This window comes from Apus apus, chromosome 8 (genome assembly GCF_020740795.1).
Source record: "Apus apus isolate bApuApu2 chromosome 8, bApuApu2.pri.cur, whole genome shotgun sequence".
Classification (NCBI taxonomy): Eukaryota; Metazoa; Chordata; class Aves; order Apodiformes; family Apodidae; genus Apus; species Apus apus.
Genome location: NC_067289.1, coordinates 5,848,065 through 5,858,035, shown reverse-complemented (window position 1 = coordinate 5,858,035; position 9,971 = coordinate 5,848,065). Strand labels below are relative to the sequence as shown.

Genomic DNA, 9,971 nt, shown 5'->3' with positions numbered 1-9,971 from the left:
TTTCAGTTCCCTCCCAAGAGAAGCACTTTGCTAGCAGTCCACAAGCACTCGCAGCCACCGCTGTGTGGCTCAAATCAGTCTGAAAACATTTTGACTCAGAATTGCTTTTGCATGGGGTTTTGCAAGGTTGCTGGCTCCTGAGTGCAGAGGATTAGGAGCCCCTCCACAGCTCCTGAAGGGGCCATGCTGGCAGCCTGCAGCATCCTCTTTGTCAAAGTGAGTACTCAACGAAGAGGTCAGCTGAAAATCTGACTTGTGTTCCCTTTTAAGCAGCGTGCTCAGCCCTCTCAGGTAATGATCTGCAGGGGCTCAGCACCGCTCCTGAACCCCTCCAGTATTTTGGCCTGGTTGCCATCAGTGCCTGGGGCTGTGTGGGTCAGAAAAAGGTTGTCCAGTGCCCTCGGGGTGGGAGGAGGAGTAAAGAAAAAGGCAGGGATGCTTGGAGGCCCTGAGAGTTGCAGGCATCTGGGGGAAGACAGCATGACAGGGCCGTAAATTCTCTTACGTACTTGTGAGTCTCTATATTTTCCTGATGGGAAAGGATTTGGTCCTGTTTTCTGAGAAATAAGTGGGAATTTTCCTGTTGGTTTCTGTGAGAGCTTGTCTGGGAGTGCTGTTTGTATGAAGAGAACTGCTAGGCTCGTGGGTATTTTATCCAGCTGGGTTTACATTGTTATATACATCTGTAATTGTGTTGTGTTAAAGGCACTTGGGAGTCCTGAGCCTCAGCTCCAGGGCTCCCCACAGCCCATGTACAGAGCAACTGGCCTCTGCTTTTTCATGTTCCATTCACAGATACACACCTGGAGCTGCATGTTGGCAGGGGACAAACAAAGCCCAGATCTGTCCCAGCTCCTCGTGTCCTGGGTGAGACATGATGCATCTTGTGGCTGCTTCCAGCAGACAGGTCTGTCTGGCCATGCCCAAGACAAGGAATCCAGTCTGGGTGCTTGTTTTGGCTGCTTCCAGTCTGTACATGGGGTGAAGACCTGGGTGGACAGCATCCCCGCTATGGGCACCTCCATACCCCTCGTGCCTGGGGCATGCAGTCCCAGCTGGGAATGATGGTGCAGTCTTGAAGGAACCTCACCTGGGTGCTGGGGGACCCCCTGGCAGCCAAGAGGCATAACTGCCAGTGCCTGCTGCAAATGTGAACACAGCACCTGTATGGATCCTGCTGCTGCCTCCAGAGCATGCAGGGTGGTGCAGCTTCTAACACCAACCTTCCAGGACAGAGCTACATCCTCTCTGTGCTAGCCAGCGGCCTGTGGGAGCTTCTCTCTGCCTCTGCTTTCCTGGGGAGATAGTAGGAGCTGGCAACGGGGCTTTGGCTTGTCAGTGGAGAGGTGTCTATATTGAAGAGCAAAATATTATTGCTCTCGTGCAGCCCTGGTTTTGGTAACACTGGATGGGTTTGAAGTAAATACCAAGTTCCTTTGTCAAACATTTGTAATAGCTGAAACTCATGTGAATTAAGTGCTAGGAGTAATCTTCTGCCTTTCTGAGGAGATGTTTGCTCGACTGAAATCTAGTGACTCACAACCAATTCCTACAGCATTAGTTGGATATGTGACAGGGAGATCTTATTAAAGGTCACCAGCAGTTTGAAGTGAAGGCATTGAAAAATGCCTGTCTTGTACTATGACTGTGCCTGGAGATTGTTGCCCAAGTATTGCAGTCTCACTTTTCTATTTTTAAAATGCTTTCACCAGCTGCTATGTCACCCTTCCCTCCACACCCACAACAGAAAAAAAAAAAAGCAGCTTACTGATTAGAAACAGGAAATAATAAAACTCCCTAACTACAAAGTATTTTCAAATGCACAGAGTAAACAAGCAGAGATGGTGAGAAACAGGTATTTCCCACTGATCTCTTTTCAGCACAGTAACCATAGCTGATAAATTATAGTGACTGGGGATTTACAGCTTTTAGGGAGAAAGTATGTTTTTAAGTTGATGCTGTCAAGCCATAGTTAAAATATTGTCACATCCTTTCCCAGCATAACAATAAGGTGGCCACAAGCACCAGGAGATGCATTACTGACACCATCTAGAAGTAGATGAAAACTTTAAGGCCCCATTTGCTCATCTTGACTGCCCCACTGGTGTGCAGAGCCCAGCGCTGGGCAGTGGAGGTTCCTCTGCTGGGTGCAGCCATGGGGGCTTTCTCTAAACTCTGCAATATGCATGATAATAAACTAAGAAGGTCTTTAATGCCTTTCCTCTTCCAGGATTTTGCAGTTTGCTTTACCTGAATGCTTTCCCTGCCCATGAGCATTCTGCGTGCTTTGCCACAGCTGTTTGCTCAAGTTGGTCCCAGCTCCCACCCTCATCTGTATTTTTGTGGTTTGATTTGGATGCATGTTCTGTATTAGTGATCACTCTGGAGGTTTCAGTCACTAAAGTGGGAAGTCCTAGTTTTCAGGCAGAGGGTGGAAACTGAGCTTGTGGTAAGATATGTACAGTTCTATGTCTTCTGACCTGCCTTCTTGACCTGCCGTGCCTCCATGCAGCCATGTGTAGGCCAGTTGTTTCTCCTACTGCCCTTATGTCACCCCTTCTAATGGCTTTTCAAGAGGGGTGGATAAAAGGAAGAGCTTCACAGAAAAAAATGCTAAACCCAGAGGTGGTGGTTTTCACTCCTTCGGCACATCATCAAATAGATCTCGCTGCATAATGAGCCCCTCTGAACTGCGGGTCCATTAATTAGTATGCACAGTGTTTGTTTAAGGGCTCCTTGCTCTTTTATTTTAACTGTGAGGAACTTTTAACTGCCTTTGAGATGAAAAGCTCTGACCAAATGTTGCCAACAAGCTGATCAGATTTGCCCTGGTTGTCTTAGTCCAATTTGCAGAGAACTTTACTTTCTGCCCTTTCCTTCTGAGTAAAAGCTAAAACATTGATCCAGGCTGATAAACCCAACCTCCTCATTTCTTTCATAACTTTTTAAGTGTTACTGGGAGCCGGGTGATCCTGTCTGTGTGTGTGTGGTGCACACTACTTTTTGTACTAAACATCAGGGGCAAAAACCAAAGCATCTCTTCCAACCTAATTCAGGAAAAAAAACGTTTGTGAAAGAAGAAAACAAAAGCAGATCCACAAGTACTGTTTATTCATAGCAGACAGGACAAAGCTGGGAGAAATATCAGGTGTTATCTTCCAAAAGTTTATTTAGAGCTTTTAGTTACAGAAACAAAAAAATAATCCCTAAATAGAACTATATGTAACAGATATATACATACATGTAGCTCACTGGTTTAACAGTGATGTCAGGGTGGCTGGGAACAGCACAGCCAGAGCAAGCAATCCAGAGAGAATTTCTAAACAGCCTAAAAGTCCAATAAGTCTCTCCCTTTCTCTCTTATTTTTCTAATCACTGCAGCATTTTTACAGGAATCAGAACCGGAGTGTCCTACAGCTGCACAGGGATAATAATAAAAATAAGAAGCAGAAGAGATCTGCCATTTACCCCTTTATCCAAGGAAGTGATCTCCATGGCCTATGTGAGATCTGAGAGGTAAGCTTGATGCCAGAGGGGGTCACTGCTTGTTGTCTTGTATTTTCATTGATAGGAAGTTAATTATTTTAAGAATAAAAGACAAAAAAGCTATATAATTAATGTACACTAAAGAGCTTGAAAGGGTTCTATACAATAATTTAGATGTATTAAATAAATAAAAAATAATAGCAGCCTTCTACAATGCAGGCTACACATAGGTTTACTTCGGCTTGAAGTACCCTGGTCTTTAGTACACCTACAGGAGCAGACTTGCTCCACAAGTGTTTTAAAGAAACATATCTATAAGATACATACGTAAGAGTGTCTAAGGTTAGGGTAAACATTTTAAAACACACTTTACCACGGTCTCCACATATCTAATGAGCCCATTCTAGCGTTGTTATGGGAAAAATTTGGCTGCAGGACCTGTCTGGCAGGCGCAGCGTCAGCCTGGCTGAAAACAGAGAGCGGCGGCAGCTGGAAGGAATTTTTTGAAGCCTGCTTGTTCTCCGCGGGGTAGGAGCGCTCCTGGGAGGGGTTTGTGCTCCGAGTGCTCCCCTTAGGGCTCAGTGGCCTTTTGGGGGTCACGAGAGGCTGCTGAGATGGGCTCGAAGACCTTGATGCCGCTTTGGTGGTGTCTTCGCCAGACCTGGGTAAGGATTTCAGCAGGTGGTTGAGCAGGCGTGCCCCGAGGGTCTTGTCCATCCACTCGCAGGTGAGGAGGAGGTTGTGCACCTCGTGCATGCACTGAATGTACCCGGTGCTGTACCTCTGCTGGGCTTCCAGGCCCACTTTGGAGTCAGCTGCGTTGGAGCAGAGACAAGGGGAGCCGGTGAGTGGGTAAGAGCTGCCCAGGGAGTTCTTGCTTAAATACTTTCACCAGGTTTCCCGTGGGCACAGGGTCCTGGGAGGCTCGGTGCTGAGGCCGACTGGGCTTTCAAGTGAAATGTTTGCAGGGCTCAGGGGGATGCAGGGTGCGAGCCTGCAGCCCCCGCGTCCTGCTGCCCACCGCCAAGGGCTACGCTAGACCAAAAAGCGGCTCCAGAAGGAAGCAAACCTTCCGTGCGTTAAGCGGTGCCCGGCTCCATCTCCCCATCTAGTGGAGAAAGGCAGAGCCGAGCAGCAGCCAGAGGCCTCAACAGGTTTGAAAGATGTTTTTGCCAAAGTGCCAGCGGCTAAACCTGCTGGTCCCCTCCTGCCCCGGCGCTGCCCGCGAGGGCCCGGGCACTCACCCATCAGCTTGCTGCTCTGGATGTTCTGGAGGTGCTTCACTGTCATTTCGAGGATGTCTGCTTTTTCCAGTTTAGACTGCTGGTAGTTAAAGGGTGCAGCAGTTAGAGGCAGCGAAGGATGCCCAGTTTTTCAAAAGAGACACCCTCCCATCCCCTTCCCCCTCCAAACCAGTCCCCCCACCAAAAGGACAAAAAGCAGAATAAAAATGAGCACTTACATCCAAGTGGAAGGCGCCCACGACTGTCTCCTTCAGCTGGTCCAAGCAGTTATTGATCCTTTCCCTTCGCTTCCTCTCAATGAGAGGCTTCCTTAACTGGTAGGGAAAAGAACAGGAGGAAAAATTGCAGTTGATTTTTTTTTTTGCTTTTTCTCCCTGCTGCAGTTCAGCGAGGGCAGCACCTCATCCCCTGCACGAAGCCGGTGTGGGGTGATGTGATGCTCAGCAGGGACAAGGTCTGGATGGAGCGTGCAACTATCTCCAGCTCCAGTCTGTCCCTCAGGTGGTATCAGCTCTCGATTCTCCCACTTCCACCCAAATGAAAGAGACAGAAACCTTTATAAGCCAGAGAAAGGAAGAAGAAAATAACACCCACGTGGCTGAAATTCAGAGAAAGCATCTTTATAATAAGAGGGGGGGTAAATATAAATGTCCCCTCTCTCTTTGCAAGAAGCAGCAGCCTCAGCCCTCACTCCTGTGCCACGGAGGGGACCTACCTTCCTCTCCTCCTTGGTGCTGGGCAGCTTCTGGCTGCCGCTGGCGCTGGCTGTGGCCGTCATTGTAATCCAGCCCGCCCGGGTGCCGGGAGGATGGGGCCGGGAAGGAGGCACTCGGGCAGCGGGTCGCTCCCTTTCCCGAGACGGGCTCTCGGCTGCTGTATTTATAACCCAGAATTAGCATGTGAAAGGGGACTTTCCTTGGCGGGACTTCTTTTCCCACACAAGGGGTCGAGCCCGGGGGTTTGTGGCCATCAATCAAAGCTGACAGGTCACTGCTTCTTTTCAATGACCACGCCGGCCCCCCCAAACGGCGACAGATGTCCGGCCTCCGACGCCGGGCTTTGGAGGGCTCTTTTGTTAGGGAAGAAGGGAAGGAAAATGGGCCCGCTCTGAGCAGCTTGCACGGCTCCTCGCTCCTTTTGCACAGATTCCCAGGGAGGGAAACAATAGCTGGGAAGCGGCTGAGTTACACCTGGGAAAATGCCCTCTACCCATTCTTTTTTTCCCCCTCCTCTACCTCATTGAAGCAGTGTCTCTTCTTACCTGCTAACCCAAGACCCAGCCAGTTCACATCTTGAAGCAGACTCTTAATTTAATAATAGAGTACATGAGCTATGAGTTCCTGCTCCCAGGAATTCTTACAAGGTAATGATGATCGATTAAAAACTGTTGACAGCAGATGCCTGTAGGAATATTGTTTCCCATCACAGAAATTATCTAGGGAAAACACAGGAACTTTAATTACCTCTTGGGAACCTGAATTCTTGGTTGCACATGGCTGGATGGAGGTAATACACAAATCTAGTTTTGGCTGCTGTGTAGAATTTAATATTAAGTGTACAGATGCTTACAGATCCATACAGAACTTAGGGGTGAGTTAGTTCTGTGGGATTTGTACTTCTTTGATTTTTTTTCCCCCATGCTGTGAGGAGGTTTGGGTGGCTTTGGAGGGAAGGGTGTTTTTCTGTTAGCTCCTCTGAAATGCTAGTGCAGAAGCAGATGGGCCTTTGGAGGAGTCTTGGCACAGGATTAGAATGCACTTTTATGCTTCCTCACTTCTGCCTTGTCTGGAGGGGAGTATGAAGGCATCTTTCATGATTCTGATTTTGCTTTCTGACGGTTGCTTTGCTAATGAGCAGGATTTGGCAGTGTCCTGTTGAGTTCTGCAGGTGAAGCCCTTTGGGTAGGTGTCAAATGTATCACCTTCTTGAAATGGAGAGGAAGGGGCCACAGTGGTTCAGAAGCCATCCTGACCCACTGGTGGGATTTCCCAGCACAAGGCTGGGGCTGCAGAGGCCCCTCCTTCCCTCCCAGCCCTGGGTGGGGAAGTACCCCAGCGATAAAGAGATCCAGGACATCACGTCCCTTGCTTAACTGCTGCGTGGGTGTGTGTTTGCCTGTGTGTCAATGCAAACATCCTCGCAGCATGTCTGTACACCCTGCTGCCTGGGCTCCTCGTGAAAACGTCCCCAGACACGGTATTTCACAGGCAGGGGTGGTTTGTCAGTCAGACACAGTTATGCTGTTTTATAAGCACCCTACTTGGAAAGGGCCTGACATGAGCTGGTGTGGTGGTTCTGCTGGGACAGAAGGGTTTGGGAGGGGAATGATTTGAATGTGTCCTTTGTGCCAGGTGAAGGGAGCAGGGATGGGCTCCTTTATCTCAGGTGCTTTCCCCCCACAGACAGCAGAAGGAGGTCCCATCACCCTGTGAGAGAGCCCCTTTTGTCAACCAGCCTAGACTGTTCACCAGTAAAAGATTCCTTTGTTTTTTCAAGCTTTTTCCAGCCCACTCGGGGCAGCAGAGCATTGCTGGTATTTATAAAAGGTGTGGCTGAGGTATCTGCATTGCCACAGGTCTCAGCAGTTTGGCGGGGAAGAGGCAGTGGGTGGGTTGGGGTAGGGCTCTGCCCTGCACGTGGGTAGGAGGGCACAGAGCAGGCACACTCCTGGTTCTGGGCAGTTTACTTGGGTGGTTGAGGCTGGCAGTGCCTTCTTCTTCTTCTGCCTTACTTTCCCTCCCACTGTCCTTCCCTTGTGAGGTGCCACTGCTCCCAAGCAGGGGGCTGCTCTGCCAGAGGGTTGCACATAGGCTTACCCTGCAAAGCAGCTTCCACCAAAGCTGCCTCCCAGGGCAAGGGGATGTTGGTGACCAGGCAGTGGGTACTGGGGATGGAGAGATGTGATGGGGGGCTGAGCACAGCCTGGTGGCCCTGGCACCCAGCCATGGTTGGTGCCCAGCCCATGCAGGGCAGCTGAGCCTCAGTGGGACGAGACCCCCAGCAGCCTCTGGCCTCTGCTCCGGGTGAGCTCACTGCAAGGTTCATTTATAAGACAGCACCACGGTGAAAAAGAAAAGCAGCTCTTGCTGTAAACAGTCATTTTACACCTCTCAGTCAGGGCAAAGGCCTTTATTTTGGGGGTGGGGGGTGCGGGCAGGAGAGCTGCCCAGGCTTTGGGCGGGGAGGCTGACATCTGTGCTGAGGATTGTAGGGACCCAACAGGCCAATGCAAATGAGCATTAAAAGGAGCTTTCTGCAAATTCCCGCTTTCCTTCTGCATTGCCCACTGCCAGGTTTCCCTGAAAAGGGGATTCTCCTCCATAAACAAAGCCTCCTTTTTTTCCTGGGCTTTCTGGGGGGAGAATAAAAAAAAAAAAAAAAAAAAGAAAAAAAAAAGGAAAGAGAAAGGGGTCAGTGCTGCTTGGAGTTTTCTTTTTTTGCTATTTGTCTGCATTTCACACCCTGGAGAAAGAAAACAACTTTTAACATCTGTTCCTGCACTTTTTAAGAGGGAAAGAAAGGCTCTTGAAAAGGGGGAAAGTGTGGCAGATGTTGGCAGGTTCCCTCCAACGCAGATGTCTTGCTCCGAGGAAAACTTTCTTTGGGGATTGGCGGCCGGGGCTCCTCTTCGACTCGGGACACGCGACTGCCGAGCGAGCGAGGGGACGTGGGAAAGCGCCGGCAAACAAAAGGGCTTATTCAAACAAACCTGAGAGCCGTGAACAATCTAATAACCAGCAGAGAAATGGTCAGTGGCCCCCGGCCCTTCTGGGAGGGGTTCGGGGCAGCCAGGGGCCACGGGATAAAGGAATTTCACCTCGTCCCCAGGGCTGCTGGCAGGGGTGTGCCCTCCTTGCCCCTCGCCTGCTCCTTCTAGGGCATCTTGGCCAAGAATTGTCCTTCTCGAGGTGCTGAATGATCTCAGCTGGTCCACAGACCCAGCTGCACAGGAGCTGGAAGCCCCACGGCAGCTGGGCTGTCCCACATGCACCAGCGAAGGCAGCCAGAGAGGAGCAACTATGGGACAGCAAGGATGTGGCAAGACACAGCATCTTGGTATGCAAATTTAATTAAGCTGTTAAATTAGAGGTTCTGCCAAGATAATGATTAAAGAAACCCCTAACCCTATTGATTAGAACCAGTTGAAAGATTCTTGTGAAACTGCTTTTGAGGAAATAGGACTATTTTTTCATGGAAAGTGAAAGTACTGAGAGAAAATAGTATTTTCTGTGAACCTTTTGTTCACCCTGTCTCCTTCTCTCTGACAGGTAAGCAAAAATAATTTAAAATAAGTTTTTTTTTTTTTTTCTGGTAATATTTCAGTTTAGGGACTTCACAAGATAAAAGTAAGAAGCCCAGAGTAAAGGGAGCAGAGCCAAAAAATCCTCACAAGAAAGTAACTAATTCTGGTTTGCTGTTAAAGCTGAGGAGCACCGTCAATGTTGCTCTCATTCTTTCAAGTTTTGTTCTGCCTTATCTCTGTCCCAGTCCATTTTCTCCTGCCGGTGAGGCTGCCCTGTGCTGGGGCTGCTGTGCCTCTCCTTTGCTTGGGGCTGGAGGGGAAAGGCTGGTGAGATGGAGCTGTATTCCTTCTTTGGAGGTCAAGTGCTGGGGTGAGCAGCCCTGACCCCTGCTGGGCGTGTCCCACATGTTTCTGCTGGCAGCTGGGAAGCAGGAGCTTGAGGAGGCTCATGCCACAGGAAGGATGCTGTGTGTCACCAGGGACCCACGCACCTGCCCAGGGTGGTCCCTCCTGCAACTTGGGGCGATGCTGTGGACACCAGCTCACAACGTGGCAGGACTAACCAGGAGGCCTGTGCAGTGCTGGGCCAGCCTGTGAGGCCAACCCTGGCCTGTGGCTGGCTAATGAAGCTGTCCTGCTAAACTGCTTGAGCCTTTTGCTGGGATGGATTTGCTGTGGGATGGGGGGAGCAGGGGAGCAAAGTGTGGGTCAAGCTGAGCGGGCTCAGGGCACCCTCTGCAGCCTGTGCACCTTCCCTCAGGGACGGGCTCTGTGCCTGCCTTGCCCTAAGCAAACACTCACCAGGAAAGGCTGTTTTTACAGGGGCTTTAGTCATCGTGAATAAAGAGGGTTTTGTCTGGATTTTTCAGAAGGTCAGTTCCGGTTCAAGGCTGAGGTTTAAAAGTGAGGGGTAAAGCTCTCCTTGAAAAGGTTGAAATGTGGAGGTTTCACCATAGCAGCAAATCCCAAGCAGCCTGTGCCGAAGCCCTGTGTCACCC

The 9,971-nt window shown here is 49.9% G+C and overlaps 1 protein-coding gene across 1 annotated transcript; it reads right to left on the bottom strand.

Annotated features, from left to right (window-relative positions):
* Positions 1 to 3,791: 3,791 nt before the first annotated feature.
* LOC127387802 (transcription cofactor HES-6-like) lies at positions 3,792 to 5,508 on the bottom strand. The gene is made up of 4 exons (XM_051626585.1): positions 5,446 to 5,508; positions 4,949 to 5,044; positions 4,731 to 4,809; positions 3,792 to 4,301 (listed from the first exon to the last, which is right to left on the bottom strand). The coding sequence occupies exons 1-4, from the start codon at positions 5,506 to 5,508 to the stop codon at positions 3,856 to 3,858; spliced, it is 684 nt and encodes a 227-aa protein (XP_051482545.1). The 3' UTR covers positions 3,792 to 3,855.
* Positions 5,509 to 9,971: the final 4,463 nt, after the last annotated feature.

What these genes read in the sequence shown, in the direction of transcription:
- LOC127387802 (XM_051626585.1), bottom strand. Translation starts at nt 5,508, where the DNA reads ATGACGGCCACAGCCAGCGCCAGCGGCAGCCAGAAGCTGCCCAGCACC. An exon ending in GCACCAAGGAGGAGAGGAAG is followed by an intron (nt 5,045 to 5,445) that starts GTAGGTCCCCTC and finishes TTTCCCTACCAG; the next exon opens with TTAAGGAAGCCTCTCATTGA. An exon ending in TGGGCGCCTTCCACTTGGAT is followed by an intron (nt 4,810 to 4,948) that starts GTAAGTGCTCAT and finishes TTTAACTACCAG; the next exon opens with CAGTCTAAACTGGAAAAAGC.